We start from the raw sequence: 25617 nt of genomic DNA on the forward strand, positions 1-25617 counted from the left end.
CAAAGGTCAGAGAGGATGCTCGGCCAGAACCCTGGGCTGGACGTCAGGTACCATTGGTGCCTCCGTCTTTCAGCTCCGTTTCAGGCCTCTGTGTTTGTTCCTCATTATTCAGCAGACGTTCTAGTGACTCACCCACCCGAGATGGTTTGAATAATGTGTGTGAAGTGCTGTTCGCAGACAAAGGGCTGGAGAAATCCAAGATGCTAACTGAAAAGTTGACATCACTTTCCCTCCTGTAAGATGGCAGGGGAAGAAAATTGCAACGTGGGAGGCGGAGCAGAGGACCATCCCTTTCCTTTGCTGCATTAGTTTCCTCCTTTTGGGACCTTCCTGGATGAAGCTCAGTTTGTCCATCTGTGAAAGGGGAGTGTGGATTTCTTGCCGTTAGGTGGAGCCAGAGGTTAAGCTAGTGCTTGGAGATCCCTGCCTGCCGGCTGAACCAACCCCCAGGGTGGAGAACTGACAGGTGGCCAAGCGGTACTTGGGCTGGTTTGGGGCACACATGCTGAGCCGGCAGTTAGAACCAGAATCCGGAAGAGCCGATCACATGCAGCCTGGGAGCCCTTTATTTTCCTGGCCCGCGGTTGCCGAGACAATGATCGCGCTATGTTGAATATGTCTCTCTATTAATTAAAACGGCAGCAGGGATAAATAATGCACCTTTGCGGGAGCTGCTACAGGGATTGCAGGCTCAGGATTTGCGAGCCGGCTCACCACGGGGCTGAGCGAGATGTCAGCCCAAGGAAGGAACTTAGATGCCTTGGAGATTGATGCCTCCGGGGAGATATTCTCCAGAGGGGGTACAAGGTCTGGGCTAGGGGAGCCAGAGGACTCCATTATGTTAAATAAAGCCTGTATCCTATGGCAGCAGCCACTAAAGAGCTTACCAGAATAAGCCAATGACATTCCTCGTTTGGCCTGAGCAGCTCAGAGTCAGGAAGTCGGAGCGCAGGTGAGTGGGCTCTTACCTGTGTGTTACCTGTCTGTGTGCCTCGGGGAGGGCTAGGAAGGGAGACAGCTAGCTCCTTGTGTGTACTTCCAAAAAACTGGTAGTTGTGGGAGTGTGACCTCTGGGGCTGCGGCTGTCCTTTTCAGAGGTTGGGGGCAAGCCTTATGTCCAAGAGCCTGCAGAGGCTTGTGCTGTGAGTCAGGCCCAAGGAGCCCCTGGTGCCTGTCCCAGCTGTCACCTGTGAGCCCACCCCGTGTGGTTCCTATTTTCAGTGAGATGATGAACAGAAATGGGTCCCCTTAATGTGGATGTGGAAAGGAGGGGAGCCTTCTTCTGCAGCCTTTGGCCTCCAGCCTCATTCTGGGCCCATCCAAGATGAGTCCGGCGAGTAAACCTCGATTCTATGGCCAGATGGGACCCTTCCCTGAGTTGATGAGAAGCTGCTTGGAAACTCCCCCAGTCTCCAGCTCAGGCCGGCAGTGCAAACTGCCAGCTCCATTCACTTCCCTTGGTTGCCTACACGAGCGAAGGTGGGCTGGTGGTGGTGTGGGGGCTGCGGTGTCTTTGTCTCTGGATAATGCTGCCTTAAGAAGCTCGTTCATCTCCACCCTCCTATATCATCTATCTCTTTTCTAAATCTCTCTCTTTTTTTTTTTTTTGGCGACACCTTCACTGTGGCTAGGGCAGACACAGCAGCAACTCCACACCTGATATTAACTGCTAAACTTCCCTGAAGCAGAATTGAGATTCGATGTGAGAAACGGAGCCTCACTCCCCTACCCGAAACATCTCACTGAGGTAGATCACAGCCATGTGGACCCAGGCACAAGGAGCAGAAAACAGAGCTGCTGCAGGCTCAGTGGGAGCGTGGGGTGACAAGCAGGGCCTTTTCCTGTTTATCTCTGTCTGCTTTATCAAAACATGTTTACAAGGTAGGGACTTTGGAACCAGATAGGAACTTGTGGGCCATCGGAATTTGATTTGCTGTGTGACCTCAGGCAAATCACTCAACTTTCCTGAGCCCTTTTCTGGAAAAAAGGAATAAGGATATTGAAGTGTGTCCAAACTTGGTTTCCAGTGCTGGAAAAGTTGTTTCGGTGGCACAGTTTTCCAATGAGGGAAAAATTCCGTGACTGGCTCTAGCATGGGGTAGAAGCAGGATTGTTTTGGATTTGCTGGTGGTACCGGAAAGGGGCAACTTTCATTTTTTTTTGTAACCTCCCTTTGCCCCGTACCTGGGTTTGGCCTAGGAAGATCAGCAGCTCTGCTTTGGTTTTCATTTTAAACTTGGGAGGTAGGAACTTTGGGTCCTTTGGTCCCAGTTCTGTTTTCTTATGACAACTCCAGGCATTGCGATCGATTAAGTGCACTGGAGGAAATTATCTTGAGGAAGGGGCCAAAAAAATCAGAGGCTTTGTCTGAACTACCTCCAATAGCAATTGGGGCAGGGAGGAATCTTTGCCAAAGAGATCTGAATGCCCAAGCTATTAGGAGCCACAGGTTCCAGGGGCCCCTTTGGCCTCTGTCCGCAGCCCTTCGGTGTTGTAGAGTGTATTACTCTGCAGTGGAAATTTCTGCTACAGGGGTCAGGGGTCATGGTTATGGGATGGGAGGGCCAGTGAAAGAAGGAAAAATAGTTTACACGACAATCTTAAAGGAGCGATTATATAATTGTTACTGGAAAATCACCTGAAAAGGGACACTGCCTCACAGGAGGCTCTTGGGGATACTCGGGGACCTTCTTCGCTGCTCCACACACTTGAGGTGACACCCCTGCAACATGAAGCGACAATCCAGAGTCCCAGTGCCCAGCCCCTGTGGCCTGGGAGTCCCCGTTTAACTGCTCGGGTTCATGTATTTGTTCTCATCATGGGCTGCTGCAAATTCCCTGCTAGTTGGGAGGACAGGCCAGGATAGCTGGTAACGGAGAGAGCTGGCGGACCCAAAGGACCCCGGAATTCTCCAGCGGGATAACCCAGCTCCGGCAGGAATGGGAGTGGGGAGGAGCTGAGGGAAAACTGCAGAAAGGGACGCGTGGAGCGCACATTCCTGTTAACAATACAGCATGTGATGGCTCTTGCTGAGGCCTGGGATGAGTGGCTGAGTGTAAGAGTCAGCTGGTTCTGTCCCTAAGGTCTAGAATCCTCAAGGCAAGGAGGAAATCACCAGCCTCGGCACCTCTCCCACCCCTTCTGCTGCCAGAGGAATCAAGCCCTTCCCAAAAGGAAGACTCTGGGTGTGCTGGCCAGAGTCCTTCCCCTGATGTTCTTTTCCCCTCACCAAAGCCCCTTTGAATAATTTCCCCAGGGATTTCTGGGCACTATTCATCTTTTTCCCAGAGGGAAAAAAAGGGGGGTGCCCTGAGGTCTGTTACTACAGTCCTGGTTCGAAGTGCTTTTGACTCAAGACTCATGTGGGTTCCAGCTCATGTTTTCTCATTACCACGATGACCGACCTTCCTGCCTGTTCGCAGTGAAGATGAGAAAAAGCAAGAAGCCGACTAGCTGGGGGGCACGTCCCAGCCAGAGGCCGTGGGGTTCTCCTCGCTGGCTCACCACCTTTCCTGGTGAGCACAGGCGCATGAGCCCCTCGCGAATGGCCCGTGTTCCTTCAGCACTCCTGTAGACTCTCCATGGGAAGGGGTCAGGAGTCCGCAGATGCTGAGCAACCTCCCTGGGAAAGGCGCTGTTCTAACTGTGAAGTAGGGCATGTCCTGGAAAGTGTCTGAGAACATACATGTGCAGTTTACAGCAAAACAGACGCCCCATCTACCTACCACCCACGTCGAGAAAGAACATTGATATTCCCAAAAGCTCTGCTCGTTTTTCTATTGTTGTATTTGTTTAATTTCTTTTCTTTTTCTTTCTTTCTTTCTTTCTTTTTTTTTTTTTTAAGTAAGCTTTGCACCCAACGTGGGGCTTGAATTCACGACCCCAAGTTCAAGAATTGCATGTTTTCCTGACTGAGCCAGCCAGGTGCCCCTTCTTTGTTTTTGTGTTTTGGGTTTTTTTGTGGCAATGTCTCTTGATCCAGCTGACGGCTTTCCGTGTCTCCACTTCTTCAGTGGAGGAGAAGACAAGCTTCTTCACGGGAACGTGGGTGGAATGAAGGTGTGTGTGCTCTGGGGGGGTCTAGTGGAAGGCTCTGGGGTTAGAGGGGACTCTATGTGGCCTCCTAGTTCTGCTTTAAAGGCAATATGTTCAGGCTGGACGAGAGGCTGGATGGTTTCCTCAGGGAAGTAGGATTGCTGTAGACCTCGGATCAGGGGAAGGGGAAATTCGTTCTTTGGCAACAGGCAGTAAGTAGTTGGGCTTTCAGGTAAGCTCCCAGTCTACAGGATGAACTACTTGCCAGAAAATCATCCATTAGAGGACACGTACACTTAGGGGTGCTTTGAGCATCATTGGATGGAGTCAGAAATACATGGGGTTGATCGGAAGAGATGGGATGAGAGCAAGATATTTTTTAAAAAGATTTTATTTGTGGGGCGCCTGGGTGGCTCAGTGGGTTAAGGCCTCTGCCTTCGGCTCAGGTCATGATCTCAGGGTCCTGGGATCTCAGAGCCCCCTATTGGGCTCTCTGCTCGGCGGGGAGACTGCTTCCTTCTTTCTCTCTGCCTACCTGCTTCTCTGCCTACTTGTGGTCTCTCTCTCTCTGTCAAATAAATAAATAACATCTTTAAAAAAAGAAAAAAGATTTTATTTGTTTGAGAGAGAGAGAAAGCGCCCGGGCGTGTGTGTGGGTGGAGGAGCAGAGGGAGAGGGACAGGCAGACTCTGTGCTGAGCAGGGGGCCTGACCCGGCGCTTGATCCCAAGACCCTGAGATCATGACCTGAGCTGAAATTAAGAGTCGGAGACTTAACTGACTGAGCCACGCAGGTGTCCCTAGAACAAGATATTAAAGAGAGAGTAGGATGTTAATGACCAAATAAGAGAGAGGCTTCCTAAATGGACGCAGTGGGACAGCACGTGCCAGGGTCTTTGTGGGTCCAGGGTCCTTTGTTGTCCCAGCCCTGTAAATAGGGATGGTGGAGGGGTGGCAGGAATGCTGAGGCCGCCTGGTGTTTACCGCACCTGCAGCGAATGCCCCAAGGGCAGTAATATTCGGAGCACCCTGTGTGTGGGCTCGGGGAGAATCCGTGACCGATGGCAAAGCATGTGGCAAAGGCAGCTCCCTGTTCCCCTTCTACATCTCGGGTTTTAGAATTCGCAGCTGCCCTCGTGGTTCTTGTGGGAACTGTCTTGCAGGGCCAGTATTTACAGATTGTGCTGCTTTTTGTGTATCTAACTGTTCTTAGCAGCCAATCCCATGAACAGCCCTGTCTCCCTCTCCCTCAAAAAGGAATTGAAACATCAGATAAGACCTGAATTTTGGGTGTAAGTTTAAAAAAAAAATGTGAGTTTCAGGAGCTGGGGAAGAAAATCTCTCGGTGGTTCTGGAGGTTAGCTCACAATTCCTCTTTGTCTTCCTCTGTCCTCTGAGAAATGGCCTCTCCCTTTGAAATCCTCACAGACCAGGAGGGTGCGTTCTTAGAAGGAGGCCAGGACTGGACAGGGCCCACCTTGATCAACCCAGCACTGAAGCCTCTCTCTGTGTTAAGAAGTTAAAGAACAGGGGCACCTGGGTGGCTCAGTGGGTTAAAGCCTCTGCCTTCAGCTCAGGTCATGATCTCAGGGTCCTGGGGTTGAGCCCCGTATCGGGCTCTCTGCTCAGTGGGGAGCCTGCTTCCTCCTCTCTCTCTGCCTACCTCTCTGCCTACTTGTGATCTCTCTCTCTCTGTGTCAAATAAATAAATAAAATCTTAAAAAAAAAAAAGTTAAAGAACAAAGCGGTTGAGGGATGGCAGGAGTGTTTTGTGGTTGTGGGAGAAGAGCAAGATTTGACTTTTCCTCTCATTCTTTCTCTCTCAAATAAATAAATAAAATCTAAAAAAAAAAAAAAAGATAAGGCTTTGAATAGGAGGGATCTGGGTTAGGCACGAGAGAAAGCTGCTTGTCTGAGCATTTTATAATTTTGCAAAAGGTTGTTGTCAAAGGATTAAGTCCTTTGTAAGAGGGTTTTGTAGGCTTGGATGGTTTCTGGTCAGAAAATATATTATGATGCAGCAACCGCCAGGTAATATTAGGGACACGAAGATACAGATGGCAGAGCTCGTGTCCTCCATTCGCTCCTATGGAGGAGTCTGGCCATAAGCAGGTGGAAAGTCGGCTAACAGGTTTGAGGGAGCGCCGGGAGCCAGGTCAGGGGCACGTGATTAATTGCAAAGGGAGCGGATGATGAGCTCTCTGGAGCTCCGAGCAAGGCTGTGAGACCGTCAGGGATGGCTTCACGGAGGGGGCAGGCAGGGAGGCAGGGGAAGGACCACAAGAGGCACTCAGGTAACTCTTTAAATCTTCCATGCTGGTATATGTTGAGTCAGTTCTGCCTAGAAACCCAGGGATGCGGCCACCTTCCCAGACTTGCCCTGGCACTAGGCAGAATTCTTGAAGCCATCAAGGAAGGAAGACTTAAAATAAAATGGAGAATGGGGAAGTCCTGTGCCCCTGGATGGAAGTCTGTTTCTTTAAGTGTCAGCTGTGATGCTGGCGAAGAAATCAATGATTCGAAAATTCTTCCATCACCGTGTTTCTAATGGAAACCCCAGACAGGCCTGAACATTGGCAGCTCCTCGCTCTTCTCCGGCGTCGTCCTCGTGGGTGCCGGACCTGGGGTCAGGGTTCCTCTCCCGCCCCAGCCCCAGGCTCCCCACCCAGAGCAGCTTCAGGGCAATTGGAGACTTCCGCAATCCACTTTGTATCCCGAGAGTAGGACTCTGTGGGTTTTGACAGCGATTAGCTCTTTAATGCTGGCCCTGTTTCCATAGAGACCCTATAAATAGAGGAACGTTGGCGACCTAGGCTTGCTAAGGCTCACGGTGACCCAGTCACCCCACTGAACCCTCACAGCCGACGCTGTGGTGGGGCAGAGGGAGTTCGAACCCAGGTGGGAGGAAGGGATGTGCGGTGAGCTGTCAGGTTGGGGTAATTAGCTGTAGGTTAGTGTGGCTTGTGAAGAGCCTCGCAGCTTTTCTGGGAGTTAAGAACACAGGGACCTGTAGGAATCAGAAGCCGCTTTGGGCTATTTTTAACCACATGGTACCAAAGACGCTGTACCCTGAGGCATTTTACTTTTGGCCTCAAGCAGCTGGGTTGGCAAATTTTGGAGCACACTTCCCCTTTGGTGGACCCACACCCAGGGAGGAGAACGGATGAAGCCTGGCTGTTTAGAGACCACAGCCTTCTCGGGAAGGATCTTGCAAAAATCTGCCAGTTCACCCTTTCTTCCTGGGAGAGGCATGGCATCCCAAGGGCAGGGGGTCCTCGCTGCCCTGAAAAATAGTCCCGGGGAGGGGATAGCAATTGCCCCGGCCTTCTCGTCTCCTGGCTTTGGCACCTGCCCTGGGAAGCCGTCCTTTCTGGCTAACTCCTGGCTTCCGGGCAGCTCTGAGACAGTTGCGCCTAGTTCTGATACATCGGGAGAGCTCTGTTTATGTCTCACCCCTAACTCTGAAACATCTCAGCTCTCTTCTAATACATGGCTTCGTTTGGCCACCAAAATGGTTTCTGGCAGCTGGGGAAAAGCAAAAGTCAGCGTGGAAAAGCAAGTGACATTTAGTAGCTGGGACCTGTTAGTCAGAGCAGGTGGTGCTTTCTGCTGCGTTGGTGGCCAAGTTCCCTGAAGCTAGTCACCATGGTTTTCCTCATTTCCAAAACTTGCGGCTGGTTATGTATATGTGCTGAGTTGTTGGGTTTGTTTTTGGTTTTTGTTTTTTGGGTTTTTTTGTTTTTTTTTTTTTAACACTTACCATGTTATGTCAAAACTCCTCAACTGCCTCTTCTCTGACACCTACCTGCAGATCACCCCCCTTACCAGCTCCCGTGTTGCCCAGCTTTCTGGCCTAGCACTTTTTAAGGGAAGACCCCTTCATTTGGAGCAACATCCCTGTCCTATTATTCTTGGACTCCTGTTTTGTTCTTTCCCCTCATGCCTACTGTAGACTTTTTAGCAGGCTCCTCGGTGCCGCTGGGGCAAAAGTCCTGCGGTCATCTGACTGCTATCTCTGGCTTTCCTTTACCTGCAGAACAGATGGGGAAGGTGTGAACTGAAGGCTCATGGTTGTAAAAGCCCTTACCTGCGTCCTACAATGTGACATGGGCAGGTCGACCATCACAGTTGGGCAACCCATCCACCCTGCTCCAGGCATTTTGGGTTTGTTTTCAACCTGCCTGGGAGACTGTTCTGGGATGCCTGTAAATACCGCCATCTGCTTTAGTCTTGGAATCAGTGTGTGAGCCAGCGAAGGTAAATTAGACCGGAGGTCGGAGGCTTGTCTGTGTAATTTGGAATGAGCAACTGCACGTGCTGAACCTCAGTTTTTTTTTATCTGCAAAACGGAGACGCTGACACTAGTTCCATTCTCCCTCCGGAGGTGAGGCTAGCCTCAGGTTAGAATGATGGTGTAGATTAGCGCTTTGCAAAATGCTGTGTGATTTTAAAATAAACTGACCAAGGATGTTAGGGTTCGAGGCAACAGGGCAGACAGTGGTGGCTGCTGGCCACAGCGCCTCTGCTCGTGTCCTGGGGCCTGGAGTGGGAGGAGACGGCTCTGAGCTCTGGGACCTCTGGCGAAGTCTTTTGAGGGGAACCGAGCAGATCTAGAAGATGGGCCGTGGAGTTGGAGAAGCTGGGTCAGAAGTGGTCGGGAGAGGATAAAGAGACTTGGAACGGAATGCTAGGACAATGTGGACTATGCAACGGGACTGTTTGGCAGGAGCGGCTGGGCCAGTGCCAGAGCCAGCTAGCCCCCTCCGTGAGGCCTGGAGGGCGGTCTGGTATCCGCTTGGGCCTGGGGACAAAGGAGGGTCCTGGCTGTCCCTGCTCCGGAGGCCACAGGATCTGGCCATTTCCAAGTCGATGGCAGAGTGTGCTCCCCAGTCCGTCGGCCCTGCACATGTCGGCTCTGCCCAAAGCAGGTGCCTCCTGGCCCTGCCTCAGGCCGCTCATGCAGGGATGGTTCTTCCCACGGGGGAGCCTGGTCGCCAAGGCTGCCCCAGCGTTCAGTTCTTGAGGAGGAATGGCGGTAGCCTTCATTGCCTCGTCGAAAAGTGGAAATGTTGCCGCTGTTGTGTTTATTAGTGTCTGGGAAAAATCAAGTAAGATAATGGAGCAGGAGAACAAAAAGGAAGTCATTGAAAACTGTAAACCGTGAGTCCATGGTGTGTGGCGCAGAGGTAACCTATCTGGTCTGTGGAATGGGTAATGGCAGGGCCCTGCCTATTTTGGGGATGGTTGGGAGACTCCGAAGAGGCCAAAAATGGAAATCCTAAACTCTACGAACAATCCAGAGGTATAAAGAAATGGTAGGAGCTGGGTCAACTCGTTCAGATCTAAACGTGGGTTCCCCCCCCCGGTTTCTGCATGGTCTAAGGTTTTCTGCTCTATTTGTTTCTAGAAAAAAAGAAAATTCAGTCCATGTAACTCTTTGAGCTGTTTTTTGTGTGTTTTTTTTAAAGATTTTATTTATTTATTTGAAAGAGAGCACAAGTGGGGGGGAGGTGTGATGGGGGAGAGGGAGAAGCAGGCTCCCCACTGAGCAGGGAGCCCAGGACTCGATCCTAGGACCTTGGGATCATGACCCGAGCTGAAGGCAGACACTTCACCGACTGAGCCACCCAGGCGCCTCATCTCTTTGAACTGAACTGTTTTTTAAAAATGAGTTTGTCTCATGAGGTTATGGGTTGTTCCTCACAGACGAAGACCTGCTATGGCTCCCTGAGCCCCAAATGACCAGGTTCTGAGTTTCCCTCTTAGGAGCTACAGAGTGTGGGTTCTCCTCTGGTCTTGCACATCCCAATCCCCTCTTTGTCTCTGCTGCTCTCTGCCTGGGGCTTGGCTTGGCCAAATCAGCCAGCCCCCCCAACGGACGCTGTCTGGAATTAGACCACACGCTGTCTTGCCCCGGCCTGAGCTGTGCAGCCTGGGGGAGCAGTAGAGCGGAGAGGGAAGGCCGGGGCCAGAGCCGTCTGGGATCCGCAGCCTAAGTGGTTTGTGCCAGTCTGAGGGAAGAGACACTCATTTGGAAACCACATTCTAAAGAAGTGGTCACATTCTGACTGCGTTACAAGACATGCCCATAGAAGTGAAGTTTATTATAAAAGGTATTATAAAGGATACAGATGACTAGCCAGATGGAGAGGTACCAGGGATGGAGTATGGAAGGGTCCTGAGGGCAGGAGCTTCTGTCCTGGTGGGACTAGGGTGCACCACGCTCCCCCCAAGTGGATGTGTTCACCAACCTGGAAGCTCCAGTAAAGGCTATTTTATTGCCAACTATATCAGAAATGAGACTCTGTCCGTGGATCATGTGGTTCTTGATCTCTGGGTTGTGAGTTCAAGCCCCACACTGGGTGTAGAGATTACTTAAGTTAATACAGGTTTTTAAAAAGAAGAATTAGGGGTGCCTGGGTGGCTCAGTGGGTTAAAGCCTCTGCCTTCAGCTCAGGTCATGATCCTGGGGTCCTGGGATCGAGCCCCACATGGGGCTCTCTGCTCAGTGGGGAGCCTGCTTCCCCCTACCCCGCCTGCCTCTCTGTCTACTTGTGATCTCTGTCAAATAAATAAATAAAATCTTAAAAAAAATTAAAAAGAGGAATTAGATTGGCTACAAATAACAGAAAATCATGCTAGAGTTCCAGAGACAAAGATAGGTTTATTGCTTTCATGCAGCCAGAATCGCAGGGTAGGCATTCACAACTGCTCTGGTGTTACCATGGGGTCGTCATGTCCCCAAGCCAGTTGTTCATGGCTCTCCTGTGTACGTGCAGCCCTGCATCATCATGCTGGTCATCTCGTATTTGCAAAATGGCTGCTGCAGGTCCAGACATTACGTCTACATTCCAGGTGGGAAGAAGTAGGAAGGGTAAGGATCTTTATCAGGAAGGCGAGTGTTGCTAGAAACTCTCACCTGGTTTTCTATTGGCTAAAGCTGTCATGTGGCTACTCCTAGCTGCAAGGGCATGTGATGGAGGAAGAATTTTCAGCAAAGTGCGCGAAGGCCAGGCAGTTTGTTTGGTAAGAAAGGGGACAGATATGTGGTAGGCACTTAGCAGAGTCCACCGCAACAGTATGGTCCTGATTTTCCCAGAGAATGTTGGGACGAGGCCTCTCTAGAAACGGTGTCCTGGTGGTCTGATGGAGACAGGGCGGCTTGAAGGAGAACCTAACTTAGAGGGAGGGAGGTACCAGAGGATGGGGGTAGGGGATCAATCCAGAGAGATACAACCCCGGAAGCCAGGTGCTACTGGTGTGTGCCACCGAGCCGCGGACTAGCCACAGGATATCATGCCTAGTCACCCTGAACCATGGATTGGTTGGGAATGTCCTGTGGGGGGTTGTGGGGGGTGCGTTTGGCACTAAAAGAGGACCGGGTCATGGTTTACCACCTTCCTGCAAGGTGCCCTTTTAGACCCTTTGCAAGGATCTTCCAAATTCAGACAAATGTTGTAGGTCCACTGGTCTCCCAAGAACAGACCCCACCCCCCACCCTAGCTCTGTCCTCACCCACTGGGCATTCCAGAGCTTTCCACTCACCAGTTCTTCATCTCTCCCCCTTAAGAAAATCCAGCAGCTCTCGGAGGGCTCCATGTTTGGCCACGGCCTGAAACACCTGTTCCACAGCCGGCGCCGGTCCCGGGAGAGGGAGCACCAGACGTCTCAGGATTCCCAGCAGCAGCAGCAGGGCACGTCGGACCATGAGTCCCCGGACGAGAAGGAGCGCTCCCCGGAGATGCACCGCGTCTCCTACGCCATGTCCCTGCACGACCTGCCCGCGCGGCCCACCGCCTTCAACCGCGTGCTGCAGCAGATCCGCTCCCGGCCCTCGATCAAGCGGGGCGCCAGCCTGCACAGCAGCGGCGGGGGCGGCGGCGGGGGCGGCAGCAGGCGCACCAAGAGCAGCTCCTTGGAGCCCCAGCGTGGCAGCCCCCACCTGCTGCGCAAGGCCCCCCAGGACAGCAGCCTGGCCGCCATCCTGCACCAGCACCAGGGCCGCCCCCGCTCCTCCTCCACCACCGACACGGCCCTGCTGCTGGCTGACGGAGGCAACGTGTACCTCCTGGCCGAGGAGGCCGAGGGCGGCGGTGACAAGGTGAGGTGGGTCTGGAGGAGGGTGCTGAGCTGGGGGGCCCCGCCTGGCGGGTACCCAAACTTAGCGGCCCATAGACCTCTCTGTTCTGATGCAGGAGTCAGAGGTAGGACTGAGCCCAAAGCCAGAGATAATCCCCAAATGGCCCATTTCTGTGTTTCCACATTTTTCAAAAATTATGATTTGCTGCCGCTGATATTAATTCTGGCTTATTTACCTTAAACATGCTATGCGGAAGCCGTAGGTACGGTTGGTTAAGAGCACAGACCAGCACCAGCCCTGGCTCGGCCACTTGCTAGCTGCGCCAGTCACTTAACCTCTGTGTACCTCAGTTTCCCCAGTCAAATATGAGGCTGATAACAGTAGAGTTGCTGTAGGATTGCATGGATTCATATTTATATAAATACTTGGCATGAAGCCTGGCACAGTATCATTTTTATTATTATTACCAACCAAAGAAGATAGGAATCCATGAAGGGTTGTTTGGTAAGGAGAACATCTAGTTTGACACTTCCCGAATTTCTGTCTTTGTTCCTTCAGTCACATGACAAGTACTTATTGAACACTTGTTAAGTGTCATAACGGTGAATGAGAGGAAGGTGCTATGTTCACGTAACTTTCTGAGCAAGGGGAGGGAGATGGGTAGATGGACAGAATCAGGTGATAAGGTTGTGGTAGAGGCTATTGAAGCTTTGGGGGTTCAGAGGGAGGGGAGAGCCATTGGCAAAGACCTTCTGGAGGAAGCCATTGAGTTGAATCTTGAAGGAGTATAATTTAGCCAGGGAAGAACGAGGGGGAGGGGAAGGGGAAGGGGGGGTACAGCAGGCACAGAAACCGGCTAGTGGTGCAGGGGGCTTAGGCTCCACTGTGGTCGGAGCGTCCAGCTCTGTCAGGGGCTGACAGGTAGGCAGAGCCCGGATCCTAAGGGCAGTGTGAAACCATCCATGGGTGTTAGGCAGGAAGCCAGGGAGAGGCGGTCTCTCTGGACCTCAGTGTTGGACTGGGAAATTGGATTGGGAAGAGAACAGGCGTGAAGTCAAGGAAACTGTTTTTGGAGCTACTCGAGGAGTCTAGGCTGAAGTTAGGATGGAAAGGGGACAAATTCAGGAGGCATTTGGAAGTTGGAATCCATAGAGTGAGAAAGTAGAGAGGAAGACCAAGGAAAGGAAAGAGAAGAGGCGGAGTCCAGGGTTCCTGGCTTACCAGCTTGAGGGAGGGGACGTCCTCCAGCTGAGGACACATGGGAGTAGGAATAGGTTTTGAAGGCAAGTCATGAGTTCACTTTTGGGCATGTGAGTTACAGGTGCCCTTTGGAGCCATCCAACTAAAGAACACCAGCCAGGAGTCAGGTTCATGGGGGAGAGGTCTGGGCTTGGGCTGGCACTCTGGGAGTCAGCCCTGAGCTTGAACTCACGGCATGTGTTGAATGAGCGGGAGGCCAAGGACGGATCCGACATACAAAGGACAGAGTAGCCAGACGTGTAGGTGTCGTCCTGGGGGAGACATGACGCGGAAGCCAAAGGAGGAAGGAGTTTACAGGAGGAGGGAAGTACTCAACAGGGCGAAATGCAGCAGGAGGGACAGGTCACATCAGGGTTCAGAAATGTACACAGGCAGTCGTAAGCAGTGGGGGTCATGGGTAACCAGCAAGAAACCTGTTTCGGTGGATCGAGGAGATGGTGGCAGTGGGGGCGGTGGCAGTGGGGGCAGCACGTGTCGCTCCTCTGGGAGAAAGGATGGTAGACACAGGGAAAGGATGGTAGACACAAAACCCACTTTGGGTTTTGTTGGTTTTTTAAAGATGGGTGGGGAGAGTTGTGGATCACCAAGGGCCTTGCCAGCAGGGTAAAAGGACTTCTGACTTTTTTCCCCAAGTGAAATGGGAAGTCATGAAAAGGTTTTTGCACAGATAACGTGACACCTTTTAAGAAGATTGCTGTAGGGGTGCCTTGGGTGGCTCAGTCGGTTAGGCGGCTCCCTTCGGCTCAGGTCATGATACTGGGCTCAAACCCTGCGTGGGCTCCCTGCTCAGTGGGGAACCTGCCTCTTTTCCCTCTGCTGCTCCCCCTGCTTAGTGAAGCTAGTGAAATCCCCCACCCCCACCCCAGGCATGAGCTGGCAGCGACTTGCAGCTGGGTGGGTGTGGTAGAGGTGGGGAGAAGGGGCTGGATCCTGGATTTGCTTCTGAGCTCGAGCTCCATCCGTCTCTGATGGACGCAGAGCTTGACAGAAAGGAAGCAGGCAAAGACGGCACACAGGTTTTTGGCCTGGCAGCTGGAAGGAAGAAATTGCTGTTAATTGAGTTGGGAAGACAGGCAAATGGAACGTGTATCTGGCAGGGGCCGTGGGGGCAGAAATCGGAGCGAGGTTTTGGACGGGATGTGTTTGAGATGGCCTCTGACATCCATGTGGAAATGCCAAAGAGGCTGTTTAGTGTGTGAGTGTGGAGTCTTGGGGAGAGACCCAGGCTGGAGGCATGCATCCGGGAATCGTCCGTGTATAGACAGGATTTAAAATGACGGCACTGGACCATTTGCAGGCATCGTTCCAGCTGTGGAGCGTGTGTTCCAAGAGTGAGCTCTGCATGTCGGCTGAAAGGCCTTGTGGAGTGGGGACCCGGAGGGTCCGGGTGGAGCGAACAGGGTTAGGAGCTTGCATTGAGCAGCCCGGCCCGCCTCTCCATGCTGTGCCAGTGAAAGCACTTCACAGAGCAGATTAGAGCAATCCCGGCAAGCAAGGGTCCCTGGGACCACAGCTGCCTCCTGAGGAGGGAGAATGTGAACCTGGTTATTCTCCTGCTGCCTGAGCAGACGGAGCGGGTGGGCAGTGGCCCCGTTAGAAGCTGGTGGTGAAGGCTTGTTGATATTTGCGGACTGGGGGTGCAGGGGGCTTGGAGGCAGGTGCGTCCGCTGGGGAGCTTCTCCCCAGGCTTTTGCCTGTGGCTGCTGCTTGGGCTTTACACTGCCCCTGAGATGGCTGGGCTTCTCTTCTTGCCGCCGGCGGAAGACTGGGGCTGGACACTGTTGGGCGAGCTGCGGGGAAGGACGGTTCCCTGGGTTCAGCGTGGTCACGGGGAGAGGATGGCTCCTGGGATTGTCTTCTCTCCGTATTTAGTTAGAACTTTTCAGCTTTCCCAAGCTCTGCCGTGTTATTGCCTGGTGGATGACATCCCTGTGAAGCTGTCAGGGCGGGCACTGTCTCCGTTTTCCAGCTGAAGAGTTGGGCCTAGAGGAATCAGGACACTGCTCGCCTCAGGACACGCGGCCACTTCCCGGCAGAGAGGAGACCGGATCCCACATTCTAGAACGTTTGCCAGGTTGGACAGACGTGAAGTCATTACAAGCGCTAAGGGCCGTTTTATGCGGTATCCACAGGGTGCAGATTCGCCTCGGCTCAAGCGGACGACATTATGGCTTGTTTGCCATTCCCCCTTCTGTGACCCAGCTTTCCTGCCCTGTAACTGTCCCACCAGGGATACGTGAGTCGCTGGGGGGTTCCTGAGGAGGAAAGGGGTCCTCTAGCCATCAGGAAAGCCTCCATTAGCTGACTCCCCCAGACCCAGAGGCCATTGGTAGGGGTGAGATGTGGTGCTGGTTCCGCCCCAGTCTCTGGGCATGAATAGAAGGTATTCTTCTCTCTAGTAAACACAGCTCCCCACATGCTCTCTGCAAGCTCGCTGGTGATTACTAGCATCTATTTTTAATTCATAAGCCTCCCCCACTACCCACACCCCTTGCCATTGTTTGGAACTCACCAGTTGGCTTTCGGACCAGCGCGGCCCTGGCGGGGGTTGAGTTACTGGAACAGCCCAGGGGCAGCTCTGGCTCCTCAGCTGTCATGGGGAGGCTCGCCTAGCCCCCACCCAAAGAGAGCAGGGGGCCTCCGAGGACAGCAGGGGTGCAGCAGGGAGACAAGACAGGGGCTCAGAGTCTTGGGTAACCACTCAGCCTTGGTGACCTCATCGGGCTGTCGTGCCCTCCAGATCCAGTGAGTTGTTTTTGACATCAGGCCTTAAATGATTTCCCCTTAAAAGCAAAAACAAATGCCCATCCCTGCCCCAGACCCTGCTTCCTACCCTTTTTGGAGCCACGGCCAGGGTAGCTTCTCTCTCTGCCCGATGGCTAGAAAGCAGAAAAAAATGGTCAGCCTTTGTTGGAGCACTGGCAGGTGCAGAGAGAATGCGGTGACATCTGGGTTCTTTGTCTGTGTATAGAGCCACCTTAACCCCTGGGATTCCTGGGTCCCCAGGCCTCGGCAGGAACCACTGGGTGCAGGTGCCATGGAGTTGGGCCGCCTGGATCCCTGGCAGATGAGTTCGTTCTCTCTCCCTACCTCCCCACCCCCACCCCCACCCCGTCTCTTTTTGCTGAGCAGCAGTTCCTAGAAAATGTGTACTCTCAGAGAAACCTAGTAACTCTTCCTGTCCTGCCTTGCTTTCCTGCTCCCAGCCTTTCAGGGAGTGGATTAGCCCCTGCAGGGGTCAGAGGCTTCTATTCCCTTTTCCTCGTTTCTTCCACACAGGTTTGGTCACTGCTTCCCTCTTGGCCTTAATCAAAACGTTCCCCCAGCTGTCGCCATGCGTCCCATACCCCTTTTCTGGGCTTCTGTAAGGTGCGTGGGGCCAGAGGGTCTCGGGAGAGGGAGAGTGTGGGAACCTGGGTTTATGGCCAGCGCTGCCAGGTGTGCCCCTGGCCTTGCTCTGGCTGCCTGTCTGTCCCCTTCTGGATGGTGTGGTTGGTGTACTCTGAGGACAAGGAGCGGTATGCGGCGGGAGCCTGGAGCCCACACAGGGAGTCTGGATAGCCTTAGGAGACCAGTGTGGAGCCTTTGGATGACAGGCCTGCAGGGGCAGGGTGGGGGAGGCCAGGTCCACAGCAAGGTGCAGAGAGCGGATCATGTCATGACTGGATACTTCCTGTGGCCTCCGGGAGGTCTTATCTCCAGGCTCCAGGCTGGGCAACCAGTGGTGTTCAGCTCATCACCCGCACCAGAGCAGACTCTGGACATCCCGTTCCTCAGTAGACTGCACCAGACTTACTCGACAACAAGCTTTCTTCTCCGCCCTGGGAGCACCCCTGTTTACGCCAAGGGATGGCACGTGAGGGGCCACCCTTAGCCCTAGGCACTTGCCAAGAAGACTGATGGTGGCAGGTGCCGAGGGGCCCTCGTTTGTTTATGTCTGAGAGCCTGCCGGGGCAGAGCAGGTGGGGCTGCTCTGCTGAGAGCGGGTTTTCAAACTGTGGCCCCACAGCAGCTGGGGGAGGCCGGACCATTCGTCTGTGGGGCCTCCTCGTATGTCTGAGCTCGTAGGCCGGATAACATGGGAGGCCGAAGGGGCCCCGCTCTAGGGTCAGATGGGTCCCTTGGCCCGTCCGCACAGACACATCCACCTTCAGAGCCATGTGGCAGTCCGCCCGCCTGCTCAGGCGTTCCTGCACACGCTCGGGTCTGTGCCAGCCGGAGCTCACTCCCAACTGCTGGAGAGGACTGCCACCTACTCTGCTCCCCGCTGCCACCCGTCCCGTCCCCTCTTCCCTTCTCTTCTTCTCTGCATGGAAAGGCTCCTCAGGTGGAGGGAGAGCAGCAGCAGCCAGCCCAGCGGCCTCCCAGGGACTCCGGAGGCCGTGCCCAGGCTGCCAGCTGCTCGCCAGGCTAAGGTGGGCCAGCGCTGTGATGTGCCGTGAACCTTTGTTCCCTGTCTCAGTGATTCAAAGACCCTGTTTGCCAGGGTCCTTCGGGCCCCACACAGCAGTCTGTCTTGTGGTACCTGAAAAACAAGGGGTTCTTCTCTTAGTTCGAGTTCCTCATGTTCGGGTGAAGCCCTTTGCCTGGTAGGGGTCCTGTCCAAGCAGGAGAGGGGCTAGAAGGTGACGACCCTCCCCCTTACCTAAAGCTCTGACTGAGAGATCACGAGCCACAGCCTTCTCTTTTTGAATAGGATCGTGGGCTGAGTTTGTTGTCCTAGGAGGCACCTGGCTGCTAGAATTCGCCTTTATTCATCTATTCCCCACCAACATCCATGACTTCCCTTCAAGTTGGAAGGTTCCACTCTTCTCCAGATTAGCCCTGGCTTCTGGAAGTACGGAATTCCGGGGAGGGGGGTGAAATTAGATCATGTCCAAGTTACCTAATAAGACCCAGGGTCTTGCCTCTTCAACACTCTTATGTCTTAGCCCAGCCTCTTCCCTTGGGACCCTTAGTCCCCCTCAGGTGCCCCCCCAGTGGAAGGCGGGCCTGAGGTTTGGGTGCAAGCCCCACACCGAGCGGGTAACAGCAGCAGCAGCAGCAGGAGCTCTCTCTCCTCCGGTTCCAGACGCGAGGAGCTGGCGCTGGCAATGCAAGCCTGGGTCATGGGAGCTGGCGCAGGTCTCCACGGTCCCTGTGTGCATTCCTCCCTGGATCAACCACATCCCTGAGATGCGAAACATGACCCTGGTCCCCTCTAGCGCCAGATGAGGCAATGGAAATACAGTAGTGTTAACCTGATCCCCTCTCTTGCCTCTTCTTTCTTCTCACGGGCAGTCTGGACTTTCTCTGTTTATACCCTGCAGGGCAGAGGGCTCTGAAACAGAAGCAGGGGTGAATACACACCCCCTCCTGCATTCCTGCTGGGCTCCAGGGACCAAGGGCTCCCCTGCCCTGCAGTGTGGGGGCTGCAGGCAGTGAGTGATGTTTCTGGAAACAGTAGCTTTTTCTGACCTTCCTCTCTCTCTCTCTCTCTGCCAGGTGCTGGGATGTCTGACTGTTTTCGCCTCCTCCCCGCCCCCCCAGTCCCCACTTCCCTCATCTTCCAGAGGCCGACTCTTGTGCTTCTGCTTCTTTTGTCCTCTTGGACCTTCACCGCAGTCTGGTTTTGGGGAATTCTCACAGCATCCTTTCCACCTCTCCAGAGAGCCCACTCCTGGGACCCCGGAGCCGGGCCAGGATCCAGGGCTGGTGAATAATTGAGCAGCATGCTCGGCAGAAGCTCAGGCAGATCCAAAGCGATACCGTGACCTCCTTCGGGTGGCTGGAAAGACAAGCGCTCTGTAATCTTAACTTCATTATATAAGGTTTCTTCACTGCCAGAGCAGGCAGCTTCAGACCCACATGCGATCTGGGCCCCATGTCTGAGTCCTGGCTTCTCCGGGGGGGAGGCCCCTAGGACTCGCCGCCTGAGTCCCTCTGAGCCCAGCTGGCTTCGGCACGTGGTGGAGCAGCATGTCACGACTTCCAGAACACTGTCGCTTCCCGTTCTCATTTAATCAGGGCAGCTTGTGGGACGTGAGGAGCCCTGGAGTCGGCAGGACGCCCCAGGAGTTCTGCATTTCAGTCCTATGCTTTCAGAAAGGAATCATTCCGAATTCTTCTTGGCAGATGGAGTGGGGGTGTGAGGGCGAATGATCTGCTTTCCTAAAAACTGTCCAAAAAGAAGATGCTGCATCTTCTCTGGGTCACTTTCTCCCAGACCTGTCCCCAGTGTCCCCACTGCCCAGGAGAGGGAGTGGCTATGAAACGGTCATCTTTTTCTCTCCACCTGACACTAATTTTGATTTTCCTAAAAGTGACCAAGGGACGTGGCCTCCTGCCTGCTTTTCTTGCTCATGGGGCCCAGCCTCTCCCCCCAACCCCCGCTCCTTAGAAACATGCTCACCTGGGTTGCGATAGTTCGATAGTTTGTCCTGAAGATGGTGAAACTTCCTGCCTTCCCGGGGGTGCGGGGTGGGTGGAAATGCAGGGCTCTTTGTCATTGCTTGAGTTTCTAGGAAAATGTACCTTCTGGTAGGGTCGACAAGCAAGTATTAGGGGATGGCCTCGGAATGCTGACCCCTTCCCCAAGCCCCATTTCTAAGAGGTGAGCAGTAGAGAAGCAGCAGCCTCCCACGGAGGGGAGGGACCCTAACTGAGATTTTCACAGCGCACCTGGAACCTGATTATTTTGAAGGTCTCACCTTCTATTCTGAGCCACTCAATGTAGCTGTCTTTAGCTCCTAAAGCTGATGACTTCTCAGGTTTCCCATCCTTCAGAATACAGGGTTTGTGCTTTTTTTTTTTTCCCCCTCCAAGAGAAAGAAGAGTAAGTAGGAAGATAAAAGGGGAAGGGCTGAGGAATCATAATAACGGCCAAGGAAGAGAGCAGAAAAGTGTGATGCAGAGTGTTAGAGAAAGAAGGGGCCTGGCTTGAGAATTCTGAGGGGAGTCTGAGCAGAGGAGAGCTCAGCAGTGGAGAACCCGGGGCCCTGCTGGGCCAGCACAGGAGCCGGGCTCCCATCCAGTGCCCAGGGTCCAGTGTCCCCTCCTGGGATGCCACCGGCCCCTCTGTCACCCCAGACTCAGGCTAACTGGGAAGGTGGAGAGCATGCCACCGGAGACACCTGCCCCGGGTGTCTCATGTGCGGGAGCCACAGGGATTGCCCTGTCTTGGCCGACCTAGGGCCTGCGTCTCAGCCAGCCAGAGGGCTCCCTACCAGCAAGTGCACGTGGTGACATTCACCCAGGAGCACCTTCTCTTTGCAGAAGGAGGTTGCTCTTGGGTTCGTGTCTTTTCCAAGCCCAGTGCTTGAGTGCCCACTGTGACCCTCCCACACCTGCCTACCCCTCTCCACTTGGCTTCAGGTGGCAACTGCTTTTCTGGCTCTTCCCATCCCAGGCCCCGTTTCCCAGGTACCTCGCGGAGTGACAGTGCGGTGTGTGAGCGTGTGCAAGGACATACACATGGGGCGAGGGAGCCTCAGCCTTCGTCATCTTGTGCAGTAAAACCTACAGTGTGCCAGGCGTGTCCTCTTTGAGCTTCGCTGCAGCCTGGGGAGTTGATCAGACGTACCATTTTGCAGCCAGGAAAACTGAGGCTTGGGGATGGAGAGCCTCCGGGGCGGGGCTCATTCACCCACTCCTCCCGCCTCCAGATGCCCCCTCCCCGGTCTCATTCCTGAAGGCCTCCGGGCTCCTGCTTTGGGGGTCCCGCTGCCTTCTCCTGGGCTGGTGGAGGAGCAGGTGTAGGCCCCATGGAGGCCGCATCGCTAGTGAGCCACGGGCAGAGGTTTTAGGGCAGATGTCGGGCTCCAGGCCCTCTGCTGTGCCTCTGGAAGGATCAGGCAGCCCTCACGGAGCCCAGCCTTGGCAAGTCTTCCTGGGATGCATTTCCCTTCAGTCTTCCAGTCTCCCCTACTCTGTACACATCCCTCCCATTGGCCTCGGGGACACGGAGCCTCAGGGCCTATGTGGACTTGACCGAGGTCCCAGACTGAGTGTGGAACTCACACCCAAATCCAGGGCTCACATCCCCTCTCCTTCCACCTCACCACGACGCCTCGGGCTCCCTGCTCCCTGCCCCCGGGGCCGGAAGTTCTGTGTCCTTGGCAGGTCTGGGAACATTTCCTACATCTAAAGACAAGAACAGACTCTAGAGGAAAAGGGATCTCTCTTCCTCTGGCTTGCCAGGCAGCCCTCCCCCTGAATTCTGTTTGTTCCTTTTCTCTTAGCAGACTGTTGGTTCACCCCTGCGCTCCACCCGCCATTGCCCTGCTGTTCAGTTATGGTGCGGACGGGTGGGCTGTCCTCCAGAGCCAAGGAGCTGAACCCTCCCAGGAGGGAGATGGCGGAGGCCTGTGGACCGTGACTCTCCTTGCGTCGTCTTGGTGGTACATTGTGTTGCAGGAACGTCTTTCTGGTGCTTCCAAGCCTTCACGATCCTGGGCAGTCCCAAGAGTGAGAGCTCATGAGAGAGTCCCAGAGCTTAGCTTTCCCAGCCCCTTCCCCGACTCTGGACTCCTGCAGGCGCAGCCTTTTTCTGCTCTGCTTGTAGGGAAAGGTTACAGATCTTAGCTTGGTGGAGCCTAGAAAGGAGGGAGGCAGGGGAGAGGTGAGTGGTGGTTGGTTTTTGTTTTTTTTAAAATTGTTCCATTTATTCAACAAATATTTTTTGAAGCACTTCTAGGCATTATGCTGAATTTGACTTGACACATAATATACAAAAATAAGACCTTTAAAATTATGGCTTTTTAAATTGGTTGTGGATGTTTTCCAACCAAAATTTCTTAAGTAGTTAGTTAGAAAACACTTTTGCAGGGGAATCTGGCTGGCTTGGTCAGTGGAGCATGCGACTCTTGATCTCAGGGCTGTGAGTCTGAGCCCCACTTTGGGTGTAGAGATGATTTAAAAACAAGATCTTACAAGAAACCACACACTTTTGCAGTGAGAAATACTGGGGAAAAAAATCAGTAAGAGCAGGTCTGGATTTAGAAAAAGTAAAGTCTTTTGATGACAGTTTTGAAGTAGCCAAAAGGTTCTTGTCTAGAACGCATTAAGAGTATGTGCAAAAACAGCTTTTGAAAATTTTGGTCCCCAAACACTTTGCTGTAGATATTATTTTATAGGATTGTCGTGAGGGTTGGAAGGAGAGGGATGTCTTTGTACGAGAAGACTAGGCTGTGTGTGGCCGCGTCCGACAGAGCCACAGAAGATGGGCTGTGTCTGTTGCGGCTTGATGAGCTAAGTCATTCGGTCATTCTGCCTATGGAGGGAGGGTCAGGGCTATGCTGGGCACAGCGAGGGGCTCGGATATATTGAAGATGTGATTCGTGCCTTCCTAGGGGAAGTAAGACCTAAGCCTATTTAGACATAACCATTACGCAAGGGGAACGATGCATAATGCCAGAGCATAAAGTAAAGATCGAATGCGGTGGGAGGGGGATCATTTGCAGATGTCAGAAGCTGCTGGAGGTGTTTCCCGACTGCACCCAGCTGAGCTGGCCTCCAGAAATTGGGACCTTGTGATGGGCTTTTGCTAGTTTCCTGTCGTCACAAACTCCCAAGTCATCCGCCACCATTAATGTTTGTAGGTTTCACGAGCCCAGGGTGTGGGGATTTCTGGTCTTGGTGTTTTTGGCTGCGTGCCCTGGCATTGGGCCCCAGAGATAGGCCCTGGGCTCTCCTTATCTCTTTGCACCTTCTTGGGACCACCCTACCACGTGTGGACCCTCAGTATTAAAGCCCTGAGTCCCTGGGCTGGCTCAAGGACGTGCAAGATCTGTGCCCTTGGTGATTCTGCTTCGGAAGCCTCCCTGAGACACCCAGCCCGGCCCTGAACGCTGCAGGCCACCCAGTCCGCCAGCTCACGGTGTGCTTGCCTCAACCGTGGCCCTCTGGCCCCCTCTGCTGGCCACTCCCAGGATTTCCTGCTGGGAACGTCAAGATGAAGTCCAAGGAGGGAGGAACTGCTGTGAGTTTGCCCTCTGTGTTTGATGTTAGGTGTTTTTACCTGAGCCATGCTGGGGGTGTTGGGGTGGGGTGGGGAGGAGAGCAGGGAAAGGGGAGCAGAAGCCAGTGGAGAAGTAGTTGCGGTGGTGTCTGAGCAGAGTGGATTTGTGGAAGAAAATCAGAGAGCAGAGGAGTCCCGCGGGTGAGGTTGCCTGGGTCCTCTCTCCAGCAGGGAGCTCTTGGGTAGGGAGGGTGCCTCGGGAGTGATGGTGCCGTAAGCCAGGGGGCAGGGCAGCAGGGGTAGGGGGCTCCAGGTTGAGCTGGCTGTGTTAGGATCTGTCAGGGAATCCCCTCCAGGCTCCAGCCTTTCTGGCTTTCGAGACCTTTCAAGTTTGGAAGCCTGGCTAGGAGCCCTAGTTCCTCTAGGAGGTGAAGAAAGGGAGTTCGTGGGACCGTGACTCTGAGAGAAGGGCTTCTGATGGCGGGAGGCATGCACAATGGGAGGGGGCGAGCAGAGTGTCCATCTAGGTGGGTGGTGATGCCGGTACACGTGTCCTTGCGTGCTGCCTCCCCGCCTCCCCCACCAGGGGTGGAGTTGTTGCCTGTCAAACCTGGGGCTCCTCGTGCTCCCTGAACTCACTGTAGCAGCAGCTGGACTTGAGGATGGGCAGAGCAGGGTGGGGGGGGCACCTCATCACATCTGGGTCTACCTGCTCAGTGATCCTGCCTGTCTCCTCCCAGATGGGAAGGAGCAGCCTGTGAGCCCCAGGGGAGGGGAAATCTCCCAGAGCAATCCGCCCCTAATCCCCGTCAGGCTAGAGATGGCCGCTGCAGAGGCTGGGAGCTTGGGCACACCCGCTCGCAGACCCCGGCTTCCCTTGGCAAGCCCCGTGCTGCCCAGGGACTGTGACTCTGGGGGACTGGCCCAGTCCGGGGAAAGCTGGAGCCTCAGAGGTCCTGGCACCCCCTCACCTGCACGGCTTCGGGACGCGGGACCTACACAGGTGAGGCCCCTAGAGGGTGTGAGGAGGCAAGTTCACGGGGCAGGGTTGGGAGAAAGCCAGCAGCTCGTGCTCACTCTCTGGTCTCTCAAGGTGTGGCCCCCTCCCCATTACAGAGAGCTCTTTGTGGATGGGATGGGGAGGAGAGGGTGAACACCAGGCTTCCAGGCTTCCACACGCCTAGCCTGAGGAGTGTCGGGAGGGCCCCTGGGGTTGGGTCAGGGGGTCTTTTGCAGGAGCATGGCTGGACCCTGGCACAGATGCCTCTAGAAACTGGTGGCCATGCATCACTCGTCTTAGAACCAGAGGAGCTAATGGGAGGTTAAGTGGGAGGCGTGTGCCTGGTTGTGATCGCTTCTGTCTACAGAGAAACACTGCCAGGGAGAGAGTGTTGGGAGGGTCCCAGAGCCCTGACTCCAGGCGGACAGTGGGGAGTCCGGAAGGAGCTAAGTGCTGGGTGCCCAGAGCTTTTGGAGAACTTGCAGGGTGGAGACGGGAGGAGGCCCCAGGGCGGGAGGGTAGCTTCGGGCAGTCCCAGGAAGCTGTGGATGTGAGGAGGTGGCGGAGTCAGGCTCCTTGTCAGTGGGTCCGGGGATGAGGTGGCTGAGGAGGGGGGGGCATGGATTTGACCAGAGCCGGTAGGTGGGCTTGTCATAAGGGACGGGAAGCCGAGGGCTAGGGGAGAGAGATAAGAGGGTGGCCCTGAGGGCCCCATGGGAGGCAGCGCCTGCTGGCTGGAGGCATCAGCTAAGGGTGGCCTTCACCCCAGCACCCACTGCCTTGAGTTTGCACGTGTGGTCCAAAGGGATGTGCTCCGTGCCCTCAAATCTCTCACTGCAGCGCGCAGTTCCTTATAAAGCCGCCAAGGCCATGCCATGCCAGGAGGGAAGGGGCACCATGGGGAGGGCACCAGGGCCATCAGGCTTCTGTCCCTCGAATCCCCCTGGTGGTAGCTGGGGCCTCGCTGCAGGTACTCACTGTACCCCGGCGGACAGACCCGGGGTACATAAGGCCCCACGTGTGCCCCATGAAGTGCTCTCAGCATTTGCCTCCCCGCCCTCCGGAGAAAAGCCGCTTAGGATCCCAGGCACCGGTGGAACCGCCGGGCAGGCTGGTACTGTCCCCTTCCCCCTCCCCCTGCGCCTTTCCCACGTGGGGGTGCCTGGGTCAGCTGGGATGGTGTGTCCAGCGCTGCGGCTGGGCCACTGCCCTCCCATCCCCACAGGGCAGAGAAAGAGCCAGCGGCCCCACGGGCTGGGCCTGCTGATTTGGGAGGGTGGGGGCAGCCCCTGGTCCTACTTCTAGG

At 54.4% G+C, this 25617-nt stretch overlaps 1 protein-coding gene across 4 annotated transcripts in view; it reads left to right on the plus strand.

Moving 5' to 3' along the window:
- TMCC2 (transmembrane and coiled-coil domain family 2) overlaps positions 1-25617 on the plus strand; it is a 37948-nt gene that overhangs the window by 790 nt on the left and 11541 nt on the right. For 2 of the 4 annotated variants that reach the window (XM_059413229.1, XM_059413230.1), the window contains one exon: positions 11605-12135. In XM_059413229.1, coding sequence (XP_059269212.1) covers positions 11605-12135 — 531 coding nt within the window. Of the gene's footprint in view, positions 1-469; positions 953-11604; positions 12136-23134; positions 23333-25617 lie in introns of those variants that run through there. The other 2 variants (XM_059413231.1, XM_059413233.1) reach the window with 2 other exon arrangements.

The sequence above is a fragment of the Mustela nigripes genome, chromosome 10, assembly GCF_022355385.1.
Source record: "Mustela nigripes isolate SB6536 chromosome 10, MUSNIG.SB6536, whole genome shotgun sequence".
NCBI lineage: Eukaryota > Metazoa > Chordata > Mammalia > Carnivora > Mustelidae > Mustela > Mustela nigripes.